General features: G+C 48.4%; 4 protein-coding genes across 4 annotated transcripts; 1 reads left to right on the forward strand and 3 right to left on the reverse strand.

The window, feature by feature from the left end:
• Positions 1-1,262: 1,262 nt before the first annotated feature.
• Positions 1,263-2,279, reverse strand: F5147DRAFT_717594 (ribosomal protein S11-domain-containing protein). The gene is made up of 4 exons (XM_041438658.1): positions 2,122-2,279; positions 1,837-2,005; positions 1,523-1,779; positions 1,263-1,467 (listed from the first exon to the last, which is right to left on the reverse strand). Exons 1-4 carry the CDS (start codon positions 2,122-2,124, stop codon positions 1,441-1,443), a joined length of 456 nt encoding a protein of 151 aa, XP_041288035.1. The 5' UTR covers positions 2,125-2,279; the 3' UTR covers positions 1,263-1,440.
• A 504-nt stretch (positions 2,280-2,783) lies between these two features.
• F5147DRAFT_717601 (uncharacterized protein) lies at positions 2,784-3,362 on the forward strand. Its single transcript, XM_041438659.1, has 4 exons — positions 2,784-2,960; positions 3,014-3,073; positions 3,128-3,198; positions 3,250-3,362. Exons 1-4 carry the CDS (start codon positions 2,918-2,920, stop codon positions 3,268-3,270), a joined length of 195 nt encoding a protein of 64 aa, XP_041288036.1. The 5' UTR covers positions 2,784-2,917; the 3' UTR covers positions 3,271-3,362.
• Positions 3,363-5,110: 1,748 nt separating this feature from the next.
• On the reverse strand, positions 5,111-6,587 carry F5147DRAFT_584322 (uncharacterized protein; the record flags this gene model as incomplete). Its single annotated transcript, XM_041431785.1, has 4 exons — positions 5,111-5,713; positions 5,822-5,992; positions 6,047-6,432; positions 6,503-6,587. The coding sequence occupies 4 exons, from the start codon at positions 6,585-6,587 to the stop codon at positions 5,111-5,113; spliced, it is 1,245 nt and encodes a 414-aa protein (XP_041288037.1).
• Positions 6,588-12,931: 6,344 nt separating this feature from the next.
• On the reverse strand, positions 12,932-15,860 carry F5147DRAFT_396589 (WD40-repeat-containing domain protein). The gene is made up of 9 exons (XM_041429587.1): positions 14,567-15,860; positions 14,386-14,499; positions 14,147-14,326; positions 13,933-14,088; positions 13,761-13,868; positions 13,570-13,710; positions 13,351-13,513; positions 13,097-13,285; positions 12,932-13,041 (listed from the first exon to the last, which is right to left on the reverse strand). Exons 1-8 carry the CDS (start codon positions 15,605-15,607, stop codon positions 13,224-13,226), a joined length of 1,965 nt encoding a protein of 654 aa, XP_041288038.1. The 5' UTR covers positions 15,608-15,860; the 3' UTR covers positions 12,932-13,041; positions 13,097-13,223.
• Positions 15,861-16,111: the final 251 nt, after the last annotated feature.

The following is a 16,111-nucleotide window of genomic DNA, read 5'->3' on the forward strand; positions in this document are numbered from 1 at the left end:
TCGACAAACCTCACAATCGTCGAAACTTCGGGGGACCAAGAGCTACAAGATATATCAAACTCACCTTTGAGAGATGTCGACAAATCTGACAAGCGGGATGCGATCCTCGTTCTTCCAAAACACCGTTCTCCCTTTACAAGCCGCACGAAGTGTTTTCCTGAATCATGCAAAATGACGGAACAGTTAGTGTCCATGATAAGAGGACACGCACCAGTCAGGAGCATTCACAGTCAAGTACTTGAGCGGCGAATCAATCGCAACAGCCATCTCTCTGACCATAAAATGCGTACTCCGAGTCTCAATCCAGTCTTGCTGCACATTCGCCCACCATTATTAGTTTGCCGCATCTGAGCGGTTGCAGGTCCTGTTCAAATGTCCTACTCAACGATAAACCGAGGTAAGTACCCGACACAGACCTACAGCCCACTGTTTGGAAAACCTACTCTGCTCTGATACTTTGACTTGTCTGTACAAACTATCGCTGCAGGGACAATGACCAACTCCTTACCTTCCTTCCCGAACAAATCCATGGCTTTCACGTACTCAGCCGCACCGTCCTTCACTTGCACGATTCCAGGCTCTGTGTACGACGTTCATTCTGGGAATACACCGATGACCTCGCTAGCTGCAAGAGCGGCGGAGGTGTGGCGAAACAAGTCTGCTTGCGAGCTGTTGCGGTTCACGGGAAAAGCGATGAAGAGCTGCTGGGGTTGAGGAGGAAGTGCGCAGGGTGCTGGATATGGGTTCTTTAAAAGAGATGATTTTGCCCAGTGGTATATCTTACGAGGATATGATATCCTACGAGGATACGAGGTCCTATGAGGATATGATATCGTCGCTGCTGCGACACCGGTTGTTTAAACGGTTCAAGTTGTGAAAAAGGAAATGATTAGGGAGAGCATAGTACCGCAATGTCGACAATGAGTCGCAGTACTGAAGGACTCATGATGATAAGTTTGCTACGTGGATGAACGTGGATTTGGAAACGTACATGATCTCCGGTCCGTCCCGTTCCCGCCTCCTGTGACGTGGCAGACCTCGGAATAGAACGCAGACATGGTGCAGTCCGCAGAAATCTATACACAATCATGAGTTCCGTTGCTGGCTGCTCCTCGCATTCGATAACTTCAGGCTGAGGATGTACAGCGTATGTTGCGTTATGCTGGTGGTGCGTGCAGGAAGAAAAAAACATTACATAAAGCGGAAGCTCAAAAACCTGATCAACTTTCACATGATTTTCACGCTCAGCGCTCACGCGTCGATACGAAGCACAAAAGATGTTGACAGCACAATACTAGAGACACAAACAGGTGAACGACCGCGGGGCAGGCAAAAAACCTGATGCGCGTCGAACGGCGACATATCATTTGTAACTCCAATTACATGCATAGCAATTTTTGGCTCTTCGGAAATCTCATAGGAATAACATGAAGATGGAGATCACAGACGACGACCACGACGACCACCCTGTCAGAAAATTAAAATTAATAACAATGTTTTCTTGAAACGGGAGAGCGCGTACCTTGCGCCTGGTGGAGTCGGTAGGGACAGGGGTAACGTCCTCGATACGCCCGATGCGCATGCCTGCGCGAGCAAGCGCACGGAGGGCGCTCTGTGCACCGGGACCGGGGGTCTTTGTGCCAGTACCACCGGTTGCACGGAGCTTGATGTGGAGGGCAGTAATGCCGACCTCGCGGCAGCGCGTGGCAACATCTTGAGCAGCCAACATAGCGGCGTACGGGGATGACTCGTCACGATCAGCCTTCACTTTCATTCCACCTGTTCATGATCATCATGTAGCTAAAGATCTATACCAAGATAGCGAGTCGCGCGTACCAGTGACACGGGAGATGGTCTCCTTGCCAGAAAGATCGGTGACATGGACGAAGGTGTCGTTGAAAGAGGCGTAGATGTGTGCAACACCGAAGACGAGCTCTCCTTCAGCAACCTGAGGACCGAGCGAAACGGTGTTTTCTTCTTTGGCGACCTTGGTTTTTTTCGGGGCCTGTGCATCCAAAAGTCAGTTTGCAATCCATCTCGATGACAGGCCAAAAATGCGAAACGGTGCTCAAATTGATGGCATAAAACATCACAGGACGGTGTACGGAACGATATACGCACCATTTTGACGGGCTTGAGGTATATTCAGCGATACGGGCCTTGGAGTTGAGGGATCTGAAGTAAGGTTTAGCGGGCTATGGGGAACTGAGCAAACATGAACAAATAATAACAGTACGCGAAATTCAAATTAATTTGCACGCACGGATCGTGTACAAAATACAATCAAGTTGCTTGAAAACTCCTCCATGCCATTCACCTCAAAATTGTCATAATTCAGACTCACACGCACGACTATCAAGCTTCCTCCAAATTCACAGCGAAGTTTGGAAGATGAGAAGATAGAAGTCAATGGCCACTAGTATTCATCAATGCGTAGTATGTGCTATGATCTCAATATTCGTGCACTACTGGGCGCTCCTATTACGACTCGCACGCGAGGCTGTCTGCGTGTTAATAGAAACATGGCGATCGATAGGCAGCGTTAATTTTACGTGTGGTCGGACCCTGCTTAATACTACGGCTAGCAGAATGATATCATGAAATATCTCCTATTAGTATCACGTTCGCTGTTGTGAGTGGAACAGCAGACGCTTCTTCAGCAGTACACATCGACTCGAAATTCTACACATATAGAAGCCTTATCAGATACTCTTCTCGGCAGGGACACCCAGTCACCTGGCTGCAGATCCCTAATATGGGGTCCTATTTACGGACCATGATGATGACAGCGATGATGAATTGATCATTTGACCTGTCAAGCTGTCACTGTGACATATATAAACCAATCAAACAGCTCAGGGACTCTTATCCTCCAACTTGCATCTAATCATCCTACATCCACCTCTACTCATTCACCATGCCCGTCTGTAATGCCTTCGCCAGCGCTCTCGCTAACAAGGGTGCGCATGTTGTACATACTCGATCGTTACAGAATATCATGACCCTCGATCAGGCATGAACGCACAGCAACTCGCTATCGCAACCCAGAGTGACCAAGGCCGCATATCCCAGAGTACGTCAAGACGCTGCCGTTCCTCGATCGGATGTGCTGACTGATAATACACAGTTTGCGCGGGCACCGTGACCCCCACGAGCGCGGAATACAGCAAGATTGCATCTGCGTTGGGCTTGAGCAGCGTAAGTATCGTTCGACTTGTTTTGTGTGCTGCCTTTAATCTGTCTTGTCAGGCCCCTGCTGGCCACCCTTAACTTTGAACGTTTTTACTGTATAGTATTCGAGTGAATATGTAGTCTATGTATCAATAAGCTATGGAATGATATACTGGACGATTCGGCTCTGATATCTGCTGGCAGTGATTGCGATACGACGAGCACGGCGACTTGATGTCCTAATCGAGCACGGCCAAATATATATTCGACACACAACAAGAGATAGAAGCAGACTCACGCACGATATTGGTCAGCCTATCGAAAGAAGATAGTTGTTTCCTCGTATTAGGGTTCCAAGAACGCTTCGCCAGAGCACACTCTCCCTCAACACCTCCTATGCTCATCAGCACCGTGGGCCCAATTACAATCAGGTCGATCGTCGATCGACAAGCCTTGCAAAAGGAAAAGCCAAAGGAACCAAACACCAATCAGTCAATTTACGTGTCCCCTATCCGAGTCATCCGCACCATCCACAAATCGCGTTTCAGGGCCTCACGTCACAAACCGAATCCAAGCACATACGATACGATACGCGGCGGAGAACATGGCATGATAACGCCAAGTCCGTAACTTGCAAGGTTCGCCTACCCTACGCATGCGTTTGCAACGTTGCAACCTCTCCGTTTTGAGTTTACGTTCACGCTTAACCATCGAAAAATCTATCGCGTAATATCCGACGAGAAATTCAGCTGGATTTGTGGCCCTTTGTGTTATGCCCATGCGCAGTTAGGCCGATGATGCGCAAGCCTCGTAGCCTCGTTGCATCGGCGCTGTACCTCTTTCGGAAGGCAGCGTGTTTTACACGCTGCAACAGTTCAGGGACTCGAATATTGATATTGTTCGAAAACAAATGTCCGCGCGTTGGAAGTCGTGAACGGACTGGAATTCGCAGGATGATAAGCGTTTAGCTCACGGAGAAATGGAAAGCTGTGGTACCCCAAAGATACGCGGCGTCCGCGACTCGAGTCAGAGCATGTGATTATAACCATGGACTTATGGGGCTTTGCACAACCCCAAGTTTACGTGCACACTGCTTTGAAACACTTTGACTTATCCGCGGAGAACTCGTCTGAACGTTGGAACGGTTGAAGCGTTTTGAGTTTCACATTTCGATCGAACATTATGCAATTCCAATCTCAAATCAACGACCGCAGTGTAAATGAGAACGCTAAAGTTGTCATTCAAATGTACTAGGTAAAACGTCACAAAAATCATGTACTACTACTGTGTAAGTACTGAGAATCATCAAAACCCGTAAGGGAGTCTGCGAAAACTAAAATTCGCAAACTTATCGTAAGAAGCAACTAACCGATAGCGAGACGGACGGTATATCTGAAAGCACGACGGCTGGGAATGGCAGGGGGGAAAGGGGATACGGAGAAGGTTCAACGGACAAGTTCTGGAATCAAGGGGGAATCGATGAGGAGCAGATGGAATGGAAGCGGGACAAAGGGATAAGCGAGAGCAAGGAACGCTAATGACAATGAAAGCGGAACGACGCAATGCTACGGGGAGTGTATGCTGTGCAATCAAACGCACATAAAAACGCGCCCCTTAATTAAGGATGAAATGTTCAAAGGAAATAAGTAACACGAACGGAAACGGGTATGGCTGAGAAATCCTGCCAAAGCCAAATGCTATCAAGAAAGCGAATTGGATAGGATACAAAGAAATAAAGCATTAGTTTTAAGGAGCAGCGCCAATGATGAGATGCAGATGACAAAGATGCGAGAGAAATGGAAAGAGACCAGTCAGATGGATACGAGAACTAGGCGACAGATAGCAATATGAGACAAGTAGAGTAGTAGTCCTGGGACCGCTAGACTGAAACCAAGCAAAGACAAATCCAAAAAGGAAAATGAAAATGAAATGAAAATTTTTAAGCAGCGTTTGTTGAGAACGAGGAGCGGGCACGGCCTGGAGCTGCAGACGAACCAAAATAGGGTGGATAGTTGATAGTTTTGCCAGTCGGCGGGCTGTATGCCACATTCGGCGACGGCATCCAACGTTCGTGAATCCGTTCTCGTTCCCTCTCCTGCTCATCGGAGTGCGAACGAGTTATTTTTTGGGGCGACGACGCGGAGACTGAGATAGTCCGCGGTCTGGAAGGGGGGATTGGAGACGTAGCACGTAACCGAGACGCCGACAGCATCGACGCTTGGGTTGGGGTCTCAGACCTAATCGATGGTGTCGTCATCCGTGCGGGGGTCGTCGGTCTTGACCCTCCTGACACAGATGCAGAGGTACTTCGAGAATGAGTAGCCGCGAAGCGCGAAAGCATGGATGGCATAGCTGGTACGTTGTACGTAGATGCCGCGGATGAGGAAACCGATTGACGCCGCTCGCTTAATCCAGTTGGAGCGGCGGTGCTGGGACGGACAGGTGACGTTGTGGCTTGAGATGAAGCGGACTTAAGAGTGAAACGGCTAAGCTCTGCTCGAAGAGCCTGGCATTCTTGTACTTTTTGGTTGTGAAGGGCTTGCTATAACAAAAGAAGACAAGATGAGCGGCGTAAAACATCCTTGAAACTATAACGTACTTGTCTAGAAGAATAGTCAGCAAAGCAAAAACGTATATATCAAAAATTTACGTACTGCTTTAGATCGGCTTCTAGCTTGATGACAGATGATTCTGCGTCGTCTAGCTTCCCTTTTAGGGTGGCCTCGACTCCCTTTGCCAATTTGGTGGCTTCCGAATGAGCGAAATGATTCATCAAAATCGCCCTGAGCAGCGCAGCACTCAAGGATAAAGAAGAGTTCAACTGTACGCAAAGTCAGCCGGATGACAAACATCGAGTAGTAATGAAAAAATTTACCTGGTCGTTAGATTTCTCGTCATGAGTCAACCAATCTTGTAGCTCGTTGTGTAGAGTCGAAACCTCTTCCACTGAGCATTTTTTAGCAGCTACTTTGGCTACTTTATCCTCCAGCCTACGGGCTTCTGCGCGGGTACGCGAGGAGCCCGGCTCAACGAAGGGAAAACGATCTTCCCGTCGTGGCGCGGAGCGGTCAGCAATGTCAAGAGCCTCAGTGAGGCCACCTCGCCGCCGGTTGGTGGCCCATCCACTTGCGGAGAAGTCGATGCGGATCAAACGCACATCCTCGCTAGTGAAATGATCCCGACAGAACGGACAGACGGGCTGAAGACGAGGCAATGTCTTTTCTACGATTTTATGGCAGCAACTAGAGCAGAGGACATGACCTGCGGGATAGAAAGATTTGTGACTCGAATTAAAAAAAATTCCCACATCATCAAAAGATTGAGAGCTCACCGCAAGGAATTGAGTGAGGAACACAGTGCGGACCGTACTCTTCTGCGCACACATCGCAGACTGAACCAGGACTAAGCGTGAGCATGAGGTCAAGACGATAAAACCCTTGCCAGGTTTGCTAGTTAGAAAGCTATTGACAAGGGGTATCGCTTGACCTGGTGGTGGATAAATAGCATGAAGTGAAAAATCTCAGAATGACGGCAAGTCACCAAAAGTAGCCAAACAATGCACTGCACGCATGGCTTACGGCCAAACAAATCATATTTCTTCTGCCATCTAGCCATAATCACTAAACACGCTGTCTTCATAAAATCTTAATTTCATCTACAAGGTGCATCTGCAGGTTCCATGACATTTTCTAGAGAGCCTCCTCATGTTCTGGATATTTCTTTCAGGATCACAAATCACAAATTTTGGATGAATAATAATTGTGCTTCCATTATGCAATGGACAAGTTCTAATTTAGGGTTAGGGCTTAGGGTATTTCGCCCTTTGTCCTGGTGGCTTTCAAAGCATGACTCGACTAGAAGAACAGCCAAGGTTATCGTACGAAACTTGCCGAAGGAACTCACAGCCTTTTTGTGCCAATACCGCCTAGCTATTGGCAAAAATATCAGTCGGAACCGTTTATATCTCACACTTTTACCCATTTCAGGTCATATAACATTTCTGGTGTGCGAAACACGTGTTCCCGCCACGGCGGGATTCACCCGCTCATCAATGTGTATGACTGATGCTTATTCCCGCCTGTGTTACGCCGCAGCGCAAATACCCACAATCCAGGCCCACATATGACTCCGCTTGATGTATTCATGGGTAGTTTCGCTTGATCAGGTGGCGCACTTCGCTGTGCTCTTCCATAACCATCAACCATCAGCGGCCGTAGATGGTATCCTTCCTGGCCTCGGACGGAGCAAGACAATGGCCAAACTCCCAAATGGCAGCAAAGCAAAGTTGCCCACATCTAGCCATCTCACGAGCTGTTCACGAGACTATCCACCGTTATCGGAAGTCGGAAGATGTCTCTCGGTACATGCTTGACACGCCGGACCTTACAGGTTTGTCGCAAATTTCGGAATAAAGTATCGAAAGGCCAAAAATCGACTGATTATTACACGACAATCATCCTCTGTACACACGCACACGTTCGACTTGCGATATGTTTCCTTTCTTGCCGACCATCGATTATCGGATTCGGATAGTGGATAGCAGGCTCTTCTTCGAACACGCCCTAGGCCATGCTGTCATTCTCTGAAGCGTTTTTTAAAGTTATCACAATCTCATCGTGGAGCTTGTGGCGGGACGAAGGTGTGCCATTCGTTGGTCAAGGTCCCGTCTTCCGCGATCCGGCGTTGTCAAGAAGATATAACGAGGCTGAAACACGAGATCTCGTTGTTGCACAGCTCTGACTCGGTCCCAGGCACACTGATCCGATATCGATTCGGAGGATCTGTAAGAAACTAACTACGTACCCGCGCACAGATCGCCCGGAGCGCTTGCAATGCTCTGCAGTCTTTCGCAGTGCCTGGCGGATCCAGCGGCTGCGGTATTGACTCATTCCCTCGACAAACTGCCATCGGCGCAGCCCGATCATCGCTATAGTAAGCTGGTGTGCACTAATAACAGGTATTTACAAACGCACACGGGATCGCACGTTACGGAGTTTGCTCTGCCCTTCGATTAGCACGTCTCCTGGTACCCCCCGATCAAGGTATTGGAGTCCTTCTCCTAATTCACACTTTCTTCGAAGTAAACTGAACGTGATGCCATGAGCAGAACGGTCATCACTCTTCCCATCGTCAATTAAGGAGATCTAGCGACCTATCGGCGGGTCGCACGTTTTATACCGAGGGTGACCTCTTTCGCCAACACCATACGGGGGCATTGTTTAGCCCCCCTGGCGAGCGTCTATCGCAGATTTACACGCTGAAGTTAACTTTATGTTGTTCATCCCCAGGTCTAGGTGCGGCCTGATTTCACAACAAGGTGGGGCAGCATCATCGTGCACTACTAAGTACTTACCACATCACGAAACTTAATATCTTACCCCACCCATGCTTCATCTCCGGGGCATGATCTCAATCACAAGGATAGCGATCCATCATATAACAGCTCTATAGAATGCTATGTATAGGTTGATTCCACTGTACATGAATATATGTGCTTCCAGAATATTATACGTGGAGAACGAATAGATAGGTGATTGGGTGGAAAGATCCCTGAAAGCCTCATCGCAAGCTCGTGGCATCCATGATGCGTTCTATCTGAAGTTGTTCGCGCACGCGTGCAACCTTTCCTTCAGGGGTTCACGCAACGACCAGCTTCCCTACAACACCTGTCATTGTGCCCTCGGAAAGCAACTGCAGTACTTCACCCACAGTGACTGACTACCCCAAATGAACTTCGCCTCCGCGCCTCCAACATCAAGTGCAGCTACGGAGTTTAGGAGTGAGAGAACCTGGGAAGCACCCAATTGGAAAAAGAAAGGCATCATGAAGGACCTGCGCGGCTAGTACTGCCGACTCCAGTAATCTCCCGTCCCCAATCATGCTCGCGAAATACATCCAGAAAACGCGGCAAGTGGGACTTATCTTATCCAACATATGGCTGCGGCACGGACGTGGATAATAAACACGCATCGTTATCATTCCTGATACGCGCATGACGTCGACCTCTGGCCATTATTAGTTTTGTATCCCATCTCTTGGTGTGCTCTTTGTCGTTCCACGCAAGTACCGCTTGGATCCGTGGAAGGAACATATGATGACGGCACGGGCCACTCACCGGACCGCTTCATTGCGAGCTTCGCGAAGAGGATATTCGAAAAGCCTTCCAGCGTGCCTAGCAGTCTCGACCGACCAGGGGCAAGAAGTACATATGTGTAACGCTTCATTCTTCGGCGGTGAACTTTGTTTCGGCTTGAAGGTGGGCGGCTTTTACTAACGACACAATAGATATCTAGAGGAAATTCAACTTCTTTGTTTTTTATTTTTGGAAAGGCGATAAAATTGTGTAGCAACAGAAAATAAGTCTAGTCTTACAATGTACGGTACAGTCAGCGGGCCTCTCTGAGAAAGGAAGTCGTTCTGACCGACAAATGATATCTACGATTTGTTGGACCGCAAACTTTAATTCGAGGTGACGGATTAATAGCGGAAATGAACTTACTGTTCACATGACGGAGTTGATGCCTTTTATTTACAATTACATGGTTCCCCGATTTTTGGTGTTATCTGTTGGCGAATGGCGCTCCATTGGGATTTGAGTTGCTCCCCCTTCTTTACCACTGACCTGGCTTTCAAATTCTGGATCAGGTATTGGTATTGCATTGTGTCGCATGAGAAGTAGCATTTCCGCCTAGCAAGTATTCAAGGGCGTCCACCTCTGTTACCTGGGGCGAAAAATGATGACGGCGGCCGAAATCCATAGCCTTGCTGGTCGTCATATTGTCGCTGGATCCAGACACTGACGTTTTGCAGATAATTTCAACCGGAGTAGCGTTGACCCGACAAGTCAAATACATTCCGGCTCAACTTGAGAATTTGCCACTGATGAGCTGCGCCCTTCCTGGTCCTCAGGCACATATTGAGTATCCATGACCGGCGCAATAGAATATCGGATGTTGAGGAATGCTAGTAAAAATACTTCGATGACACTGCGCCCTCTGCTCCATGGGGTAACTCGGCCTCAGATGCCAAGAGCTCGGTAGCATACGTGCTACTGTCGACAACCTGACGTCAGAAGGTGCAAAGGATCTCGCAGCCATCGATGCACACACTTGCTGCGGATTTCTAAAGGTGAACGAGCATGACCTTCCTGGAGGGATAGAAGCTGAGTAAACCCACTGACAATTGACGAGGACGCACCATGATCGACGTGCGCATGATAAGTGAACTGGGGCGATGGGGGTAGACAACGTCTTGTTGGTGTTGCCCTCAGCAACGATTCAATGACACAGTCATGGTGGCTTGCTTTCCTGTTGTAAGTTAGCACGCAGTATGGTACATATATCAATTCATGCTGGGTATGAATGAAAACGTGTTAGATTCGATATCTTCGAAATGCATGCGATTACAATGTGATGTCCTAGCGTTCATCGTGCCATGAACACGATTCCTATCCCCACTCGTGCGATATCAGTGTGATCCTCTTGTACTCCACCCCACGGTGCTGCGCTAGTAAAAGAGCACCGAAGGGCTGTATGAGGGCTGCTCTCCCTGCTTACAAAAAAAATCCAAAAAGGCAGAAGCAGCCAGCCCCAGCTCTACTGTATGGGGCCCTGGATCAGTCAGCAGACTATTTGCAAACGTGCCGGCTCCTAGAATGACGTCCTCTGCCAGTCATGAGGGTACTGATCGGTTAACCCAGCTTGCAGGGAAGGGTATCTGTGCGTATATGTGCTAATATTGTCAACGAAATTCTTCCCACTGACGTCAGAGCCTGCGACGGATCTTGCGGCCTTCAGTCCTCGAACTCGCATCAGAGCTAATTGCGAAAAGTTGACATGAGCATTTGCAAGGATGATCAATCGATGATGAATGAGCGGGACCTGTGGGCCCCGGGTGGGAGCGACAAGGATACAAACAAATCATGGTATTGGGAGCATCAGGGACAAACAAACACCAAACAACGCCTCGGTGTCTCATACGATCATAGTTGTCATTGTCATACGTATACAGACTTCGAAATCCGTGCACTAGCTACAATATCTCTAGCGTTCTGATGTTCATGTCATCAACAGCAGTTATGTCCTTGACCCGTGCCATGATATTGTGATCCGAAGCGATTCTCTTGTACTCCCCACCACGCTGTTGCGCTAGCAAAAATGCGCCAAAAGCCTGCCCAAGACGAACCGTCAATCGTAACGCTCGTAAGGGCAACTGTGAATCAACACTTTCTTCATAATTGTCAGGAGAGCCGCTCAGTGAACGATCTGACATTGACCAGGGCATAGACATTGTTTTGATGGACATATCATCCTCAAAGTCAAGTAGCCCGGGGTCATAACGATTCCACGGGCGGACGAGCATGAATGACTTCTGAATGGGCCTTGCCCGCGAGAATTGGATCAGTCTTTCCTCTGTGGTGATCACAAGGTCTTGAAGCCCGTCTGCCTTCACATAATAAGTGAAACATGTTCCCTGATGTTGACTGCCACTCCTTTTGACTTCTGTGACAGGGAATGCGATGCAAGGCAACTGCAGTCTGGAGTTCGCGAAACGAGGAGCGCTGAGGTTGTCAAGGAGGGTATAGAGTGCCGTAGCTGACTCCACAGGGACAACATCTTGCAACCTGGAGACGGACATCTGCATCTCATCTTCCGGTAAAGATGTCAACATGCATGGCGGGGCTTTATACGAGGTAATATCAGCTGGGAGACAGCTGTTGAACTGGGATGATTTCCCGATCCAGTCCAGGGCGGTAATGTCGCCCGACTGGGCGACGATCTCCTGTATGAGCCGCCCGAGCGCATTTTGTTTCGTTTCGCCGTAGATGATGGGTAGGTGGATGCCGAAGATACCAAACAATGAGTATGCGATGTCTTCCTGTAATGTAGTCACACGGCTTGAGGCCCATTGGAGTTTCTCGCGCGCGCCTCTCATGCCCGAACGGAAGGTGATAAGGGACGATGCATCTATGCCCGTTGAAATCTGCAGCTCTTGCATGATAGTGGCAGACTTCTTGTGGTTAGGAGAGTGGTCGTCGAGATATAGAGTCCAGTCTGCTCGGTAGAAGAGAACAACTACGGAAGCCAAGAATTCCTGGATAGTCCATCCTCGTGTGTTCCAAGCGCTCTTTGCCAGTGCGCCAGACTTCGCTGAGGACGGGACGTCCGACAGATAGACGATCGTAAGAGCTGACTGACGATACCAAACAAACATAGAGTTCACCGATCGTTGAAGCTCAACATTGTTATTCTGGTCGATGCAGCAGGTATCGCTCCACGCCCAGCGATACCCCGCATCACGAGCAGTTTTGCAGAATGTCTGCAACTTGACCATGGCTCCGACAGGATTCAAATCATACACGACCTTGTCCTGGATGTCGTGCAGCAGTGGCTCCTTCTGTTCCCACCTGTGCGATAACATGACCCGACTGAAGTACTTCCTGACCGCTTCTGTGATGTGCTCCGTTTGAAGGGGAGCACGGATCATCAATGAATATAAAAGCTGCTTGTATTCTGTGCTTTCCATGAAAGTGTGTGTCTGCGTCTCTAGGTTGCATAAACGCCCAGTAGAGGTGTTGAGTAGACGAAGTGGAGCATTTTCAAGTCGAACGTGGACGGCTTGTCGAATGGCTTCCTTTGCTTCAGATGGACTGATATATTGCCAACGCAGCTCTGGAAAACAAGTTAATGATCTTCCCATTGACACGTGAGTAATGTGGGGCTTGCCTTGTTTCTGAGTATCGGGACCGTAGTCCAACTTGGAGAGCATCATCTCAAAGGCCTCAATTGCTTCGCCATAATGTTGGGCCTCGTAGAGTGCTACGTGTTTCATTTCGTAACCAAGATATGACGACGGGTCGAGTTCAATGACCTGCACATCGGTGGTATTAGCACAATTACTAGAACAACAATGGAATCATCCACACCTTTTCCGCATCCTGAAGGGCTTCTGCATAGAGTTTTAGTTCTAAATTTACCTTACTGCGGTGCGCAAAGAGGGACGTCCTCGTAGAATCTAGCGCAATCGCGGCCGTATACAATGAAACAGCCATCTCATAATTGCTCGCAGTAACAGCCTCGTGTGCCTTTGCGATGCAGTGCGCAGTGCAGTCTAGCTTGAAGGCTGATCAGTACCACTATGAGTATCAATGTTCGTTTTGTTTTACCTTAAAACACTTACTGGTAGACCATTCGATGCGGCTGCCCTTCCCAGCTTCGTTAACCATGTTCATCATATATTGAAAAGATTCGACTGCTTCGATCACCCGACCAGCGAGGAGGAACGCATCACACTGTCTTTGGCTGATAGTTTCCCATAACGAATCTAAATCCCAACCGAAAAGCTGTGTAGTGCGCTTGATCAATCAAAAGTGTCCTCGACAGCTTCGCAGTGACGCACCACCGTGAATATCTTCAATCTAGGTTCTAAAAGTGTCGGGTGTAAGAACAAACCAGTAATACTGGCCGTGAATTGATCAGCGGCTTCGCTGTACTGCCCATTCTTCAAATCAATTATCGCAAGCTGCGCACGTAAATATGACTGGAGAGTCTCAAAGTGAGAAAACTTGCAAGGTTTAATATCAAACCTACATTAATAACGTTGCATGGAAATCTATTTCGGTGTTGATAAGTAGTAGTCAGGTCTTTAATTCGCCGCATCGCCTCATCGTGATAATTAGCATTGAAAAGTGAGACAGCCTGGACAAAATCACATTAAAGTTTTAGTATGACTAAAAAACTATGGAAACAGCGATAAAAATACCTTGATCAATAGTAAGAGATCGACCATAATCGGATCACGATTGCAAAATATGAAAGCGAGGTCGAAAGCTTCCATTGCGCCCCAGAGCTGCCCATTGCCGCAGAGGGCGATGGCCTTGGAAATGTAGCCCAATAAGGAAGGCTGGATCGCAATTGACTGTGAGATAAAGCTGAGTCAACCTGTCGTCAGTGGCTTCATAAGTAGACTATCTGACCTTGACTGCGTCTTGAAGTGCATACTTCCACTCGGCACGTCGTGCCCTTACAATTGAGCGATTAGCATAGGATTCGTAGTTGTTATCATCCGCGTCAATCTCTTGGGTGAGCAGCTCTTCAGCGGTATCCAGGATACCAGTAATGGATGCATCGCGGAGCGTCGCCTGTATAGTAAAGATCTGTGCAAAGTAAGTTCACATTCCGTCATAAGTGAACGCATGGAAGGCAAACAGCTCACGTCAAATAATGAGTGTACGTCGTCAATGTCAGAGTCTTCGTCAATTTCCGAGGAATGATTACTCGGACTGCCGTGATTGCCAAGGAACTCTTCATTTCTCTCGTAACTGCGCAGCTATTCGCCACCACGCCGAATAATGTAGATGAATGGAAGAGCGAAACAATTATGGGCATAAGCATACCTGAGCCTCACTGAATGGGAGTTGTTGTTGCCGTGCTTCTTCATTTTCCAATATCCCTTCCTCTGCATTGTATTGCTCAAGTATATTCTTGATAGAGCAGAGCAGCACCTTCCCTTCACCATCACCACTCACAAGCACCTCTCCATTGGGAGAAATCGCAACACAGCGAACCCAGGCAGCGTGCTCGAGTACCTGTCCTATCAACTTGTGTGTCTTTGTGCTCCAAAGCCGTAAAGTCTTGTCATCCGAGGCAGTGGCAATGAAGGAGCCGTCAGAAGATATGGCGAGCGAGTGGTAAGCGTAACCAGTGCAAGGTTGACCGATCTGGGCTCCGTCATCTGAGCTCCAAAATCTGACTGTTTTGTCGAACGACGCAGAAACAAGTTGCTGACCGTCAGGCGACCACACGACGCTTCGAATCCAATGTTGGTGAGCGTCGATTTTGAGAAGAAGCTCGGCATTGTCGGAGCGCCAAATCCGGATGGAATGGTCCGCTGACCCGGAGGCTAGTTTTAGCCCATCTGGGCTGAATGCAACACTCCAGACCGAATTATTATGACCGTCAATTGTTGCAAGGATAGCGCCAGTCTTGGCATCCCATACAACAATTGTTTTATCGTGCGATCCGCTGGCGAGTCTCTTTCCATCAGGTGAGAAACACACCGACAACACCCAGCCTGTATGCTTCTCCAGTGGATCGAATATCATCTGTTTGCTCTCAACATCCCAGACGATGATGGCTTTATCATCTCCGCTGCTCGCAATTTGCTTGTCGTCTGGCGATACTGCGACCGATCGCACATAGTCCTTGTGACCCTCGAATGGCCCTCCTACCAGTGATCCTCTCTGCATGTCACAAATTCGCAAGGTTTTGTCGTGTGAAGCGGTAACGACTCGTCGGCCGTCTTTGAAGAACGCAACCGCCAACAATGAATCAGTGTGGCTTCGCATCGTCCGCGTAGGCGCCGATCGTTCTTGCACCATCCGATCCGCGGATACTCTTGCGGTGGGGTGCGCTTCTTGAGACACTCCTAGTAACATGTCGCGTTAACCTATGCAGGGAACAAGATGATCAGTAGCATCTCCAGTTGACGAGAGCAGCATACTTTGGGGATGTATTACGGCGTGGATCCTGTGTGTGTGGTAAGCAGTTCCCAACTCATGAAGGCGCTTATACAAGGTTTTGTTGGCTCAGTGCATGCTGCTACGGCGCGGACTTCATTTACCTTCTTCTATCGCTGCCCCCCTGGTAAGTTTGCGATTGTTCCTGATTATAAGTCGGCGGTTTGAGGATTTTTCCTCAGGCAGAATTTACGATTGGGTTTGATTTTATAGCCAGAGACCGCCAAACAATTAGACTGTCAGATGATGTCTCAATCACTATGTATGCGTATTCGGTTTCAGTCCTACAGATCTCCGCACCTTTCAGGCGTGTTAGCGCAACTAATAATAGTGGCGGAGTTTGGCTGGGCCTTTAGCTTTATCTTTCTCCCTGAACGATTTCGATTAATACGTCAATTCTTTACATAAGTTGGTAAAAGTTGC

The sequence above is a fragment of the Suillus discolor genome (assembly GCF_016758755.1).
Source record: "Suillus discolor strain FC423 chromosome Unknown F5147scaffold_72, whole genome shotgun sequence".
In the NCBI taxonomy this organism is placed as follows: Eukaryota; Fungi; Basidiomycota; class Agaricomycetes; order Boletales; family Suillaceae; genus Suillus; species Suillus discolor.